The sequence below is a fragment of the Nycticebus coucang genome, chromosome 13 (genome assembly GCF_027406575.1).
Source record: "Nycticebus coucang isolate mNycCou1 chromosome 13, mNycCou1.pri, whole genome shotgun sequence".
In the NCBI taxonomy this organism is placed as follows: domain Eukaryota; kingdom Metazoa; phylum Chordata; class Mammalia; order Primates; family Lorisidae; genus Nycticebus; species Nycticebus coucang.
Window position 1 is genome coordinate 84593102 of NC_069792.1, and position 17523 is coordinate 84610624.

The window sequence follows — 17523 nt, forward strand, 5'->3', positions numbered from 1 at the left end:
TTTACCAACACAGTTTTCTGCTAGCTCTTCTAAAAATACATCCAGTGGTTTAGGATTCCAATCTCTTGTGTGAATCTTTAGAATTTCTTTTCGAGCCTATAAAGAAAAACAATTTAATTTTTGACAACTATAATAATAAAGTGTTGTTAAGTTTACAATTTCAATTTAAAATATTCTTGATTATCTATTATTTTTAAACAAAACTTAAATGAACAGAAATATGAAACAGTGAAAGTGAGATAAAAGATGCTATTTGTAAGAGTTTAAAGAACTTAGTTTCATTATTAAACAGATTTGCAATTATAGACTCAAGTTATATTCCTCATAAATGTAAATGAAAGAAATAAGTATTCAAGGGGTTACTACTTGGTACATACTAAAAAAAATTTTTTTTTGACACAGAATCTTTCTCTGTTGCCCTGGGTAGAGTGCCATGGCAGTGTAACTCCAAACAACCTCAAACTTCTGGACTCAAGTGATCCCCTTGCCTCAGCCTTCTGAGTAGCTGGGACTATAGGTGCCTGCCTGTTTTTTCCTACTTTTACTAAAGATGGGGTCTTGCTCTTGCTCAGGCTGGTCTTGAACTCCTGAGCTCAAGCAATCCCCCCACCTTTGCCTCCCAGAGTGCTGGGATTACAGGCATGAGCCACCTCACCTCAATGTTTTTAAGAATACAGACAGTAGGGCAGCGCCTGTGGCTCAAAGGAGTAGGGCACTGGCCCCATATACCAGAGGTGGTGGGTTCAAACCCGGCCCTGGCCAAAAACTGCCCCCCTCCCCCCCCAAAAAAGAAAGAATACAGACAGTATTACTCAAATTTTCTTCTTTGGTTCTTAAAAGATTATGTAGACTTAAAAATAACTGGGTAGGATTATATGCTAGTATTCATGAAAAGGCCAAGGCTAATGATCTGACTTAAGGATTGACTAATTAAGTCACATGTTCTGAAGCAAAACTGACAACATCCAAAGGGTGTGCTTAAATTGAAAGAATTTTAAGAGTAATTTTAAGGAGGCATTATTTTCTTTCTTGAGACAGGGTCTCAACTCTTATCACCCACACTGGAATGCAGTGGTACGATCACAGATCACTGCTATTATCAAGCAATCCTCCTGCCTTAGCCTCTTGAATAGCTGGGATTACTGGTGGAAGCCACCATGCCCAGCTCTAGGGAGGCATTATATTTAAAGAAAAGAATGAAAATTCTCCCCATTTGAGTTTTTTACTATCAACTATCATTTGACAAGTTCATGATACAAAACTAAAAAATCTCTAAATTTTTGCTGTGCCCAAACTTAATGATAAAAAGCAATGTATTTTTTTTCAAAATTGGAGTGATGTTAAATTCTTACATCTTTGTCAGGTAGACTAAAAAGGAATTCTCTGTCAAAACGACCAGGCCTTCGTAAAGCAGGATCTATAGAATCTAGTCTGTTGGTAGCACCAATGACTACAATTTCCCCTCTGCTGTCCAATCCATCCATAAGAGCTAGCAGGGTGGAAACAATAGAACTAAATTAAAAAATAAGAGAGAAGAGATTAACACTACGGACACAGCATTTATCATTCAGCAACATTCTTTTTTTTAGTAAGAGTTAGTACATTAAACATATGAATACATTTTCTCAGGGTATCTTACTACTTTCAATGGAGTAAAAAAATCTATATGCATAATTTCACAAAGGAACTTGACTGTCTCCACACAATGATGCAATATCACAGAAAATAAAATACTGGCATTACCAGGTAGGACAAACAGTATCTAAAAATGATACAATGTTTCATTGTGCAAATATGTCAAAGGACAAGAAAATAAAGTAGAATACACATAAAGCGAAAAAATTAGATTTTATTTATACTTTAAACTTTTTATTATGGCAAGATAACAGTAAAATGATCTCCCTATCTTCATCATAGCTCCAACAACTATTAGTATTCCTTTTTTATATTTCCACCCAACTACTTTTATTTTTATCATTTATTAGAGACAGAGTCTCACTCTTGCCCCGGCTGGACTGCAGTGGTACCACCATAGCTCACTGTAGCCTCTAACACCTAGGCTCAAGTCATCCTCCCTCCTCAGCTTCCTGAGTAGCTGAGACTGACTACAGGTGCACACCAACATGCCAGGTTAATTTATATTTTTGGTAGAGACAGGATCTCACTATGTTGCCCAGGCTGTTCTCAAACTCCTGGAGCTCAAGCAATTCTCCTGCCTTTGCCTCCCAAAGTACGTGGATTATGGATAGGCAAGAGCCACCATGCCCAGCTCCAATCATTTAAAAAAGGCAAAAACAAACAAAACCCCAACAAACTTCAGACATATAGTTTAATTCATAAATATTTCATGTTAAGTACTTCATGTAGATATTTCTGAAATAAAGGACTTTAAAAAGCTATAATACCATTACCCCCAAAGTAAATGACAATAATTCTTTAACATCTAATACCTTAATATCATCTTCTCCTTGATTGTCTTTTACAGTGCCTTTTTATGTTTGATTTATTCAATCCAGGACCCACACAAATTCTACACACTGTACTTGGTCATTTGTCTCAAATACTTAATAGTCCTGACTATACCCCTTTTTTTCCTCTCTATCCCATTTATTTCCTGAAGAAGCTGGGTCATTTGTCTTGTAGAAAGCCTTATTCTGAACTGGACTGATTGCTTCCTGATGTGGTCATTTAACTTATCCCTCTATTTTTCATATTTTCTGTAAACTGGTAGCTACATCTATTAATAAAAGCTTCATAGATGCAAGTCCAACTATTTGGGATACCTTATTTCACAGGAAGATACATTATGTACTTTCTAATTCTTTTTTATCTTTTTTTTTTTTGAGACAGAGTCTCACTTTGTCATTTTTACTAGAGTGCCATGGCATCATAGCTCATAGCAACCCAGAGGCTCAAGAGATCCTCTTGCCTCAGCCTCCCAAAGTAGCTGGGACGACAGGGACCCGCCACAACGCCTGGCTATTTTTTAGGGACTTGTTCTTGCTCAGGTTGGTCTCAAAACTTGTGAGCTCAAGCAACCCACCCACTTTGGCCTCCCAGAGTGCTGGGATTACAGGCATGAGCCACCATGCCTTATTATGTACTTTCTATTTTATCACTGTAGGAGGCACATAATACCAGTTTCCCACTTAAGATCAAGCAGACTGGGCATGGAGGCTTCTGCCAGTAATCTCAGCACTTTGGGAGGCCAACCTAATTTTTTTGTGGAGATAGTGTCTTACTATGTTGCCCAAGCTGATCTCAAACTCTTGGCCTTAAGTGGTCCTCCTGTCTCACTCTCTGGAGTAGCAATATTATAGGCAGGAGTCGCCATGCCTGGCATGTAAGCGTTACTTCTGATGTTCAAACTGTCTCATCTTTGGCCACTGGGAGCCCTTTCAAAATGGGTTCTTATGTAACTCTAGTATAATCCTAGTATTCTTTGATTGTTTCCTTGCTTTCAGGCATTACAAGATGTTCGAGGCTTATATTGCTTATTTTCTGCTTCAGTGCTGTAATCTGCCATCTCTCCTGAGTCCTAATTTTAGAAACAACATTCTGGGGACAAGGGATACTAACTACTACTGCATTGTGGTTGCTTCTAGGCCTTTTTAATGTCTAGGGTTAGGAATTTTTGTTCTTTTTTAAAAAAGTTCATTAAGAGTTCATATTCATATTTTTAATTCAAAGTAAAGATTTTAGAATTTTAATTTGACATTTATTTATTTTTTGAGACAGAGTCTCACTCTGTTGCCCTCAGTAGAGTGCCATGGTGTCATAGCTCACAGCCAACTTCAAACTCTTGGGCTCAAGTGATTCTCCTGCCTCAACCTCCCTAGTAGCTGGGACTACAGGTGCCCACCTCAACGCCTTGCTATTTTTTGAGACAAGGTCTAACTCTGGCTCAGGCTGGTCTTGAACCCATGAGCTTAGGCAACCTACCCGCCTCGGCCTCCCAAGTGCTAGGATTACAGATGTGAGCCACTGCACCCAGCCTGACTTCTTTATTTTATATTTGGATCTTCTTTCTCTTAGGCTAAAAATTTTATTACCTAATGACATTCACTTAATTACTTATTTGCATCACTCTACAGTATTATAATTAAATATAAGATACAAAATACAGTTAATCATCTTCAGCGTACTAAATTCTAGAAAAGCTTGATTTAACAATACTATATGTCAGAATTTTAAAGTCTGGTAAAAATATCTGTATCCTAAATTTCTCTTAAAAGAAATGTATGTGTGTATATACATAATCCTAGATCTCTACGTAATATTTTGGAAAAATAATATTTGCGATGGTATGATTTTGCTTATTATAATTAGTCCATAATTTTTGTTAAAATTCCTCCAATCCTTTTAGAACTCTCCCCACTTGATTACAAAGTGCTAGAAATATTGTAAGTATGTTTCTCCCTACTAACACAACAAATACAGTGTGGCTGATAATAAAATGTGTCATAGAAAAAGTCTGTATTCAAGAGGGACTTTACCTAACAAATGCAATCAGTGTAAGCTGGCTTATTGTACCCTCAATGAATCCCCAACAATAAAAAAAAAAAAGAAAAAGTCTATATAATTGTGACGGATGAGTTACTTAGTTCAATGTAAGCATTTCACATTGTATATCGAAGCAGTACCCTGGACCCAATAAATGCATCAATGTACAAAGTTATGATTTAATAAAAAAAATTAGAGAAAAAAAGAAACAGTTTGTATAGCTCTTCCTCATCTTTCAAAATGGTGGGTGAAAAGTTGAGCGGTTGGATACTAAGGAGAGGAAACTTGAGGTCAAGGAGGGAAAGCCCCACTGCACCCGAAATCCAGTTTTTTTTTTTTGTTTTTTTTTTTTTTTGAGACAGTCTCACTTTGTCACCCTAAGTAGAGTGCCATGGTGTCACAGCTCATAGCAACCTTAAAGTGATGCTCTTGCCTCAGCCTTCCAAATAGCTGGGACTACAGAGACCCGCCATAATGTCCGGCTACTTTTAGAGACGGGTCTAGCTCTAGCTCAGGCTGGTCTCAAACCTGTGAGCTCAGGCAATCCACCAGCCTCGACCTCCCAGGGTGTTAGCATTACAGGCGTGAGCCACCACACTGAGCCCCAAAATCCAGTTCTTGTCAGAGGAATAGGCAGATAGATATTCCCAATCTGACATGTATTTCAGAAAGCAGATATGTAAAGTAGAGCATTCAGTGTTACTTCCAAGATTAAAAAGAAAAAGGCAAAGGTCCTTGCCACTGTTACAAAACCAGTTGGTGGAGAAAAGAATGGTGGTGGCCTGGGTGGTTAAACTTCACAAAATGCCTACTTACTATCCCACCAAAGATGCCTCGAAAGCTGACGAACCACAGCAAAAAACCCTTTAGTCAGCATGTGAGAAAACTGTGATCTAGTATCACACTCAGAACCATTCTCATCACCCTCACTCAGTGCCACAGAGGCAAGAGGGTGATTTTCTTAAAGCAACTGGGCAGTGGCTTGCTACTTATAACTGAACCTCTGGTCCTCAATTGAGTTCCTCTGTAAAGAACACACCAGATATCTGTTATTGCCATCTCCACAAAAACCTGACATCAGTAATGTTAAATCCTGAAGCATCTTACTGATGCTTATTTTAAGAAGCAGCAGCTGTGGAAGGCCAGATACAGGAAAGTTAGATCTTTACCACAGAAAAATAGAAATATGAGATAACAGAACTGTGCTAGGTTTATCAAACTAGTAGTATCTTTTGTTTGGCCCAGATGGTGTCTTAAAAAGCAATCAAATTAGTTGACAAAATTTAAGATATTTCAAATTTTCATATAAAAAAATCAAGTTTTCAAGTCTTATTCAGCTTCTGCACATCAGCAACAGGCTGCAGCTAAAGATAACTGGCTATGCTCTTGCTATAGGGCTGAGCAACATACCTAACCACAGATCACCACAGCCTTACTCTTCTTACCAATGGGTTGCCTCACTCATTTCATCTGCCGTACTCCATTGGCCTGCAGTTGTTTGTTTGTATCATGTGTTAAATCTTCCATAACCAAGATTTTTTTTTTTTTTTTTTTTTGAGGCAGAGTCTCAAGCTGCTGCCCTGGGTAGCTGCTGCATCATACATCACAATAACCTCCAACTCGGGCTCAAGTGATCCTCTTATTCAGTTTTTCTGTTTTTAGTAGAGACAGGGTCTTGCTTTTGCTCAGGCTGGTCTCAAACTTGGTGAGCTCAAGCAATCTACAGGCGAATCACCACTTCTGGCCTAGATAAATCTTCCAAGGCCTGCCTCCACCTGCCAGAGTACTAAGATTACAGGCGTGAGCCACTATGCCCAGCCCATAACCAAGATTTTTAAACTGTGCTTTAGAACACTCTGACACTCAGAATAGGTTCATTTTTTTTCTTTTTTTGTACTATATGTGGGGCTTCTAGTATCAAAAACTACAACTACAAGTTTGTAAAATTTCTTTCACCATTTAACATTCTGTCATACAATGTCTGCTACTCTTTTATCCCCCTGACTGCACTCATTGGCAAGTGCTCTAGCAACCAGAGTTTTTCCAGTTCCAGGTGGACCATAAAACAACCTCTGCAAAATAATAAATCAAATTATTTTAGTATTACATTAAAAATCAAATATTTTAGTATTTACATTCACATTAGGGTGAATGATAGGGTTACATATATGGTGCACAATGCAAGGGTACATGTCGGATCTATTAAATATAGACTATAAATGTCTTAACACAATAATTAAGTAAACGAGATGAGGTATATATTAACAAGTGCGATGTAAGCGTTCCTAATTCTATATGAAATCAGCACATTGTACCCCATAAATACATGATCTATGTGTATATGATTTCATTTAAAAAAGTAGACTATTAAAACAAAAATTAGAAACCTATTTCATGAAATAATTAAATTAGCAAATAAAAAAACTAAAATACTGTAGAGTTTCATGCCACAAAGTGCAACTTAAAACTTAATATTGATATTTTAAATTAATATTTAAACTAATATTATATATATTATAATTTAATTAGATTAAACATTAATTATAAATTAACATTTAAACTAATTAATATAAGGCTGGGTGTGTCAGAATATAAGAAGGAATCTTGAAGTACCATCAAGCAAGTTTTACCTGTGAATTTGATCTTGCCTGCTTGACCGGACTGGAGCAAGACCATCGATTTCATCAAAGAAAATAATTGATGGGCGCATCTGATAGGCCTAGAAAGCAAAACCAGCAGTCACACGCTATCATAAAAAGCCTCAGACATGTAAACCATTTAATTCACACTTGCTTACCAGAACGTAATTTATTAATCTGATTATATACCATTTTCAGATGTTTTCATGCAAACTTGATTACCAGAATTCATTTATAAATTATAAATTTAAGTTCCAAGAACTAGGTCTTAAGAATTCACACTAAATCATAATGACATAGCAGTATAATTTTATATGCATTTTCAACTAGAAGAATTCAAATATATACTCCACTGGTTATATTATGGTACTGAGATACATATACAGAAAAATCTATTAAATACTGGAAAAAAGACAAAGAATAAAAGACAGTGACATAGTCTTCTTCCAAGTCAGGATGAGAAAACATTCAGCAAGATGCCATTAATTTTTATCTATTTCAATAAAAATAAAATTAAAAAGAAAAAGAACCTCAAAAAATTCCAAAAAGAGACTTACGAGTCTTTGCAGCAATATGCCTCAGTAGATCAGAATGCATTATCTCGTAATGATTGGATATGAAACTGAAAGCTACTCTAGGGCAGAACTACTCTTCAACTCTCATATCAAGATGTAAGTAACTACTACTTCTCTAAATATGAGACTACCACTCTCTCTATGTAAGACTTAAGACCCCAAAGAACTTAGATCCAAATATTCCTTTCTCTTCTTAGCATAAAACTGACCATTATAAGTCAGTGTTATCTTGATATTAAAAGAAAGTAATAATATAGAAATATTATATATTTGTCTAATATTTCTGAGTTTATTTCTATAAAAAGTAATTAAATGAAGATTTATCTAGGCTAGGCATGGTGACTCACACCTGTAATCCTAGCACTCTGGGAGGCCGAGGAGGATGGTGCTGAAGACCAGCCTGAGTAAGAGTGTGATCTCATCTCTAAAAAAATAGCTGAGCGTTGTGGAGGGCACCTGTAGTCCCAGCTACTTGGGAGGCTAAGGCCAAAGGATTTCTTTGGCTGGCCTAGGCCAGGTTCGAACCTGCCACCCTTGGTGTATGTGGCTGGCGCTATAGCCATTGTGCTATGGGCACCGACCCAGCCAGAGAATTTCTTGAACCCAAAAGTTTGATGTTGCCATAAGCTATGACGCCATAGCACTCTACTGAGGCTGACAAAGTGAGACCGTCTCCAAAAACAATAAGAAAAGGGAAGATTTATAAATACTTAAACATTTCTATCTGCACTGAGTATAGAACTACCTGTGTAGGTAAATGTTAACATCATACCTGATCAAACAGCAATCGTAGCTGTCTTTCAGATTCCCCTACCCATTTACTCAGACAATCAGCACCTTTCCTCATGAAAAATGCTACTCTTTTATCCCCCTGACTGCACTCATTGGCAAGTGCTCTAGCAACCAGAGTTTTTCCAGTTCCAGGTGGACCATAAAACAAACAACCTCTGCAAAATAATAAATCAAATATTTTAGTATTACAGTTAAAAAGTAGATTAAAACAAAAATTAGAAACCAACTTCATGAAGTAATTGAATTAGTGAATAGAAAAAAGACAACTGAAATACTGTATAGTTTCATGCCACAAAGTGCAACTTAAAACTTGACAGTTAATATTGTTACTTTAAATTAATTATTTAAACTATAAATAAGGCTGGGTGTGGTAGCTCACACCAATAATCCTAGCACTCTAGAAAGCTGAGGTGGGAGGACTGCTTGAGCTCAGGAGTTCAAGACCAACCTGAGCAAGAGTGAGACCACCCCATGTCTACCAAAAATAGAAAAACTAGCTGGGCATCATTCTAAGTGCCTATAGTCCCAGCTACTCAGGAAGCTGAGGCAGGAAGATTACTTGAACCAACAGTTTGAGATTGCTGTGAGCTAGGATGGCAATACAGTGAGACTTTGTCTCAAAGAATACAAAACTGTAAATAAAACCCTTTATTTGAAACATTTTTTTTTTTTTTTTTTTTGTAGAGACAGAGTCTCACTGTACCGCCCTCGGGTAGAGTGCCGTGGCATCACACGGCTCACAGCAACCTCTAACTCTTGGGCTTACACGATTCTCTTGCCTCAGCCTCCCGAGCAAATTCTTTCATCATGCTTAAAATGTTTATCATATAACCTTACACTTTGCATGTGCAATTATATGTCATAATCATATAATTCAATTTTTCATAGGGGAAAAATGTATGTTTTAAGGGACTTTTCTAGAGAGAAAATTAGATATAATATCTATATTTATAAGCTACAATTTAGTAATATAAAAAGGGAAATCAGGAACTACAGTTTAAAAATGAGTTAATAATTAAGGTATGAAAACTAGAAGAAGCAAGATTGTGGCTTAAATTAAAAGTATAATTAAATTACCTGGGGGGCTGAATTTTGAATTTTTCAAAGACTTCTGGATAAAGTAATGGAAATACCACCATTTCTTTTAGAGCTGCAATATGATTCGAGAGGCCACCAACACTATCAAATCGCACCTGGTAATGGAAGAGAACATTGACATTGTTAGATTTAGAGTCAAAATTAAAATGTTACCTGATGCCTAAACCTAACCTGTCAAAACAGTAACAGTATCTTAGTTGTGACCTGAAGACTAAAAAAAAGTCTATATATGTTAGTTTCTGATTTTACAAAACAGTCACTGGTTTCTTTTTTAACTTTTAAACTAAACTAAAACAAAGAATGTTATAGTTCAAGCATAAATTTCAAAACAGAGTACTCACTGATGAATCTAGTTGCATTGGATCAACATCAGCAAGGCTGGCTCCAATTTTCATTCGATCTTTACAAATGCCTTTTAATTCATCTTTCCGAAAATTTAGTGGGAGGCACCTTAAAAATACACAAACCCCCCAATCGAAATAAACACAATCAGAAATGAATAAGGAGATATTACAATTGATACCACAGAAAGACAAAAGATCAGAAACTATCAGCTCACAAACTAGAAATCCTAGAAGAAATGGATAAATTCCTGAAAATATACAAGCTCCTGAGATTAAATTAGGAAGAAACAGACCTCCTGAACAACAGACCAAGAATGAATAATAAAATTGAATCAGTAACAGATAATTCCCCCCACACACAAAATAGCTCAGGCCCACATGGATTCACGCCAAATTCTACCAGATGCAAAGAACTGGTATCAGTCCCACTGGAACTGCTCCAGAAGACTGAGGAGGAAATCCTTCCTAACTCGTTCTATTAAGCCAGGTGCACCTTGATACCAAAGTTGACCATGGTCCTGTCATAACAGTAAACATGTAACAGATCAATGGAACAGAACAGGGAACCCAGAAATAAAACCACATACTTACAACCAACTAATCTTTGACAAAGCATACAAAAACATATACAAGGTGAAAGATACACTATTCAATAAACAATGCTGGTAAGAATGGATAGACATATGCAGAAGAATGAAACCAGATCCCTATCTCTCATTATATACAAAAATTAACTCAAAATAGATAAAAGACTTAAATGTAAGAACTGAAACTATAAAAATCTTACAAGAAAACCTAGCAAAACCTTTTCTGGACGTTGGCCTAAGCAAAGAATTTATGACTAAGACCCCAAAAGCAAATGCAACAAAACCAAGAATAGATAAATGGGACTTAATTAAACTTAAAAGCTTCCACACAGCAAAATAAATAAATAATCAAGAGTAAACAGACAACATACAGAATGGGAGAAAATATTCACAAACCTATGCATCTGACAGAGGACTAATATTCAGAATCTACAAAGAACTCAAACAACTCAACAAAGAAAAAACCTCATTGAAAGTGGGGAAATGCCAACAGGCATTTTTCAAAAAAAGCAAACATATAAAATAATGGTCAACATCGGTAATATCAGAGAAATACAAGTTAAAACCACAATAAGATGTCACCTTACTCCAATAAGAATGGCCATGATGAAAAAGTCAAGAAACAATAGGTATTGGTATAGATGCGGTAAAAAGGAAACACTTATACACTGTTGGTGAGAATCAGAACAACCCCTATGGAGATCAGCATGGAGATTTCTCAAAGAACTCAAAGTACATCTACCACTCAATCTTGCAGTCCCACTACCCAAAGGAAAATAAATTATAATATCAAAAAGATATCTGCACTTGTATGTTTGTCTTTTGCATAATTCGTAATTGCACAGATAAGGAATCAACCTGCGTGTCCATCAACCAATGAATGATATAATGGACAATGGAGACTCAAAATTGGGGAGGTTGAAAGGGGGTGAGGAATGAAAAATTACTGGGGTACAAGGTATACTATGCTGGTGATGGGTACACTAAAAGCCCAGACTTCACCATGATACAATATATACAAGTAACAGAATTCAACTTGTATCCCTTAATTCTATTAAAATAACAAAACATACACCCATCAATTCACCCTTCCTCCGCCAACTCCATGTTAGAAAAAAAATTTAAGTTTAAACTGGAACAATCTATGTATCTTAATTTCCTCATTTTTCTATATGAATCCACAATGTATCAAAACTATTTGTATCTGAAGCTTTATTATATAAGATTCACAATCAAATGAAAATATCAAGTTAGCAAGATGCCATAGCATCATAAAATAATTCATGAAGGAGAATTCAGATAGTATCAATATACATTATAATGGTTATACCTAACATATATAGAGAATTTACCATTTGCTGGACACTACTTTAGTTCTAGGTGCTTTACGTGTAATAAGCCATTAAATCCCCAAAACAGTCTTATGAGGTAGGTATTATTATTTTCCCCATTTTAATAAAAAAGCAAAGCATAGAAAGGTTTCCCCAAGGTCACCCAATTAATAAAATGGCAAGACCAAGAATCAAATGCAAGCAGTCTTATTCTCAAGACCTAACAACCTTTTACATACAAAAAATCTATTAATATTATATATAATATATATTTTATATATATCTAAGCAAAATGGATTTACATCGATTCTCAAGGAATTTCCCTAACTTTTTTTTTTTTTTTTAATACGGCAACTTTATATTTATTAGAGTGGATACTTAAATGTTCTGGGTATTTTTGTGCACAGGCATTTTCATAGCATTAAGTATTTCTTGTATTTCTCTTTCTTTTAGTTTTTTATCTATAAGTACCAAAAGAGCAAACCCAATGGACTACAGTTGCTCATGCAACTAAAAAACTCAGCATGGGGTGGTGCCTGTGGCTCAGTGGGTAGGTGCCTGACCCACATACCAGGGGTGGCGGGTTCAAACCTGGCCCCCGCCAAACTGCAACAAAAAATAGCCGGGCGTTGTGGTGGGCGCCTGTAGTCCAAGCTACTCGGAAGGCCGAGGCAGGAGAATTGCCTAAGCCCAGGAGTTGGAGGTTGCTGTGAGCATTGTGACGCCACAGCACTCTACCGAGGGCGACAAAATAAGACTCTTGTCTCAAAAAAAAAAAAAAGAACCAAAAAACTCAGCATGACATCAAAAAGATGATAAATAGGAAAAAAATCCCTGTCAGTACTCTAAAAACAATTTCTTCTGAATGTTTACTGTCAACACATTTTCCCATAGTCCCTTATAAATTAAGTTGACATCTTTTTAGGGGAAGGGACTGGCAAAAATCTGTAGAATTAACCATTATTATAGCTTTCTGTTTTCTTCATTGCTCAGTCGTCTTTTGATTATAAATATTTGAAAGATAAAGGGAGGATGACATAGTTTTTCTCCACATGACAAGACTGTGTTCCCTCACTACTTTCAAAAACAATTATAGATTGCAAAAAATGTACCTAAGACGATCTTGCTTTTCACAGATGGAAAAATAAAAATTGCTTATGTTAAAGGAAGATATGCCTTAGGAAAGAATGATTGCTATAACTGAACACAAATAAAAAGCACATAATGCTCACCCTAAATGATATTTGCGAGTCCCAAACACAACAAAGAATTTATACTGTGAAATCTAAAGTAAGTTTTTCAAAGTTTTTCCTAAAGCATATTTCTTAAATCATAAAAAAGTGTATAACTACATAAAACACAACACACTAGATTAAATGCACGTTTCTATATTCAAAAGCAAAGAAAAATCCAAGTAGTCTCAGTACACAGCTTTTAGATGCTCTAAATTCATTGCTGTCCAATTCAAACCACAAATGTAATTTAAAATTCTCTATTAGCTATATTAAACAAAAAAGGAGAAATTAAATTTTTTTTTTGAGACGGAGTGTCACTCTGTTACCCTGGGTAGAGTGCTGTGGCATCATAGTTCACAGCAACCTCTTTCTGTTGGGCTCAAGCAATCCTCTTGCCTCAGCCTCCCCAGTAGCTGAGGCTACAGGTGCCTGTCACAACACCTGGCTATTTTTAGAGACGCTCTTGCTCAGGCTGATCTCTAACTCCTGAGCTCAGGCAATCCACCCATCTGGGCCTCCCAGAGTGCTATGATTGCAGGTGTGAGCCACCATGCCCAGCCTGAAATTAATTTTTTAATAATCTATTTTATTTATCCTAATACATCCAAACTATTACAATTTCAGTCTCACGCTTGTAATTCTAGCACTCTGGGAGGCCGAGGCAGGTGGATTGCCTGAGCTCACAAGTTCAAGACCAGCCTGAGACAGAGCAAGAGCCCTTCTCTAAACATAACTAGGCATTGAGGCAGATGCCTATAGTCCCAGCTTCTTGGAGGGCTAAGGCAAGAGAATCACTTGAGCCCAAGAGTTTGAGGTTTCTGTGAGCTGTTACGCCATGGCACCTTACCAAGGGTGACAAAGTGACTTTGTCTCACAAATAAATACATAATTTCAACATAAATTATTTTTAAAAATTGAGATATTTTATATTTTTATACTAAGTTTTTGAAATTTAAGCATGTATTTTATATAAAAGCTTACATGTATCTTAAAAATCTAACACGATAAAAAAAAATCTAACACCATAAAATAGACCATAGAATACAGACAATGGGCTGGGCACAGTGGCTCACACCTGTAATCCGTCTCTAAAAATAGCCAGGCATTTGTGGCAGGCACCTGTAGTCCCAGCTACTCTGGGAGGACAAGGTGGTGGATTGCTTAAGCTCAAAAATTAGAGACCAGTCTGAAAAAGAGACCCTTTTTCTAACATAGAAAAACTAGGTGGGCATAGTGGCATATGGCTGTAGCCCCAGCTACTTGGGAGACTGAGGCAAGAGGATTGTTTAAGCCCAAGAGTTTGAGGTTGCTGTTAGCTATGACGCCACAGCACTCCGCCCAGGGTGACAAACTGAGACTTAATAGAAAAATATATTTGAAATGAAAAAAATAGTTATTTCTTCAAATCACTGTTCACCAAGCACAATTTTGGCTATATAGTAATTTGGCAAAAAATCATAACCATATATTTTAAACTGTTATTTTGTTTCAACTGTAGATGTTTATAACAAGGTAATATTCTAGTTTATACATTAATTTGTGAAATTTTTTAATCAGGGAGGCTGTATATATTCCCAAAGTATTCTGTTTTCAATACCTTTTAAAAATGATAGCTGGTAGTTTAAAAAGATATCAATATGGCACTTACCTATTGATAGCTCTATTACGACTCCTTTTTCTCTGCCTCTCAAAATGTTGTTCATCTTCAGAAGAAGATGATGAAGTAGAATCACTACTGTGGATTGCATGCCTTCGCCTAAAGTAAAGAGAAAAACTGACATCATGAGGGAAGGCAGGGGAAAAAAACCAAGCACGCTAAGACACAGCATCAAAAATACCTAATCAGGGCAGTGCACATAGCTCAGTGGGTAGGGCACCAGCCACATATGCCCAGGCCAGCTAAAACAAACAAAAAAACTAATCATCAAATGTTTATTATAAAATCAATACATTTGCTGAATCACTGAAGTAAGCTTTGCTGATTGAATGTTTTTATTTTTTAATACAATTATGTTGTCTACAAAATGGTTGAATCTTTTGGAATAGAAGACTTAAATAACTGAGGGGAAAGGAAAAAAGACAGTACGTTATAGTAAAGCTGATCATCAAATGTTCATGAAGATAAGAGATGGTCCAGGCAGGATGATGTCTTAGTTCTGATATAAATTAGTTATTCTCAAAGAGAAAGGCAGGATAAAGAGGATATTAGAATTCTAGTAACTGCAATGTAAACAACTATTTTCAGTATTATACTATGCAGAATTTCACATTTAAGAGGAAATCACCTATTCTAAAATGTCAAATAACTTTAAAAGAAGGGTACTTTCTAAAAATGTAAACAAAAATGGGATCAAGAAAGCTTAAACAAATATTGGGAAAGAGTGAAGAATAAATAAGATGGCCTTTTATCATCAACTGTAAATTCACAACTCTGTCACTTAACAGCTATGTAAATGTAGATGATTTACCTAACTCATAGAACTTTCTGACAAAAAAAGAAATAATAACAAATTCTTAGGTTGGTTGGTAGCATTTATTTAATAAATAGATGCCAAGTGCTACGTATACATACTATGTACAAGAAAATTCTTAATCACTTCTACCTTTAGATAGTTGCAAAAGACTTACAGAAAAAAAACAAAGAATCTGGCTGGGAAAGCCTTTAATTATTCTACTAGCTCTACTAACTTTTCTGAGTCAGAGTGCAATCATGGTAAGTAGGTATTTCCCAAAATCTAAGAGGTTCACAACCTATTATCTACATAATCTAGGTCCAGAAACTTACATCTAAAAAACTCTGAAAAACAAGTTTTTCCATTATTCATTTAGGAGCATAACGTGAAATGGTACAAGGTAACTTTTAGTCTGTTTGTTCCATTTACTGTAATTACTCATATATTTTGCCATATAATTATAAATATATTTGACCTTGAAGTTCTGGCTCAAACAACCCTAGAGATACTGATGTTATCACACTACATACGTTGCATATTGTCTTTGTAAATCCACCCCCAAAATATGGATTCTGAAACACAAATGGCCCCAATTTTGGATAAGAAACAAATGAGATGGCCGAATGTGGTGGCTCATGCCTGTAATCCTAGCACTCTAAGAGCCTGAGGCAGGTGGAATGCTTGAGCTCATGAGCTAGAGACCAGCCTGAGCAAAAAGTGAGATCTCATCTCTACTAAAAATAGAAAAACTGAGGCAAGAGGATTGCTTGAGCCCAAGAGTTGGAGGTTGCTGTGAGCTGTGACGCACCGCACTCTACCCAGGGTGACAGCTTGAGATTCTGTCTCAAACAAACAAACAAAAAAATAAAAAAGAAAGAAAGAAGAAAATAACACTATACCCATTCACCTAGCCCCAAAATCCAAGACTATTTTTGTGATGCACTTACAACTAAAACTATCTAGCACAAGTCTGCAATTGTATATGAAAGACCAACTTATTTAACAATAATGTTATAAATAGGCTCTAAGTATATTCACATAATTATATGTGTATTCACACAATACTAACTTCACAATAAATAAATAGGACTAGCATTTACTGTCTACTTTCTGTACCAGGTATTTGACATATCTCATTTAATCTTAATTAAAACTTTGGACAAGTACTGGTACATTATTGGTAAGCTCATTTCATAGATAGGGACAATGTAGCTCACAGGTTAAATAATTTCCTTAAAATATCAGACTTAATGATAATTCAAACCTATGTGTTTATTCTAAAATTCCTAAAACAGCTACTGGAGGTACTGAAAAAAAAATTCCACATTCTACAACACTACTACTACACCTTTTTATTTGATAAACCAGTAAAGCTATAAGCAAACAATAACAAAACCCTGTGAACTAACATAAGGTTTCCAATATTTGATTTGCAAAGTAGAAATTATTTTTAAACATCAAACATGTAGTCATTCTAGCAAATATATACAGCACTTGATATGTGTATATGCCAGAGACCATTTTAAATGCTTTACATCTATTAACTCAACTAATTCTCACAACAGTATGACATAAATAGTATTACCCTCATTCTACAGATCAAAAACCTGAAGCACAGAGTATTCAAGTAATTTTATAAAGGTCAATAAGTGGGGAGCTAAGTTCTGAACCTAGACAATCCTAGTCATGGATCAAGGTTCTTAGGAATTACTCATACTGAAGAGAAGCCATTATTTCAGTTTTAAAAAGACTCTAAAACAGGGCGGCACCTGTGGCTCAAAGGAGGAGGGCACCAGCCCCATATGCCGGAGGTGGTGGGTTCAAACCCAGCCCTAGCCAAAAACTGCAAAAAAAAAAAAAAGATTCTGAAACACACATTCACATCCATTCATTTATCCCCTCATTTTACTAAAAGCCAATGAAAAATCTGGCAATGACAAGTACTAAGCCAGCACTTTGAACCTAA

The 17523-nt window shown here is 36.0% G+C and overlaps 1 protein-coding gene across 6 annotated transcripts in view; it reads right to left on the minus strand.

Moving 5' to 3' along the window:
• The window catches only part of ATAD2 (ATPase family AAA domain containing 2), an 81932-nt gene that overhangs the window by 24830 nt on the left and 39579 nt on the right, over positions 1–17523 (minus strand). For all 6 annotated transcript variants that reach the window (XM_053559373.1, XM_053559371.1, XM_053559370.1 and 3 more), the window contains 7 exons: positions 14753–14860; positions 9949–10057; positions 9587–9702; positions 8490–8664; positions 7134–7222; positions 1353–1512; positions 6–96 (listed from right to left, as the gene is read on the minus strand). In XM_053559373.1, the coding sequence (XP_053415348.1) occupies positions 6–96; positions 1353–1512; positions 7134–7222; positions 8490–8664; positions 9587–9702; positions 9949–10057; positions 14753–14860 (848 nt within the window). The remainder of the gene's footprint in view (positions 1–5; positions 97–1352; positions 1513–7133; positions 7223–8489; positions 8665–9586; positions 9703–9948; positions 10058–14752; positions 14861–17523) is intronic.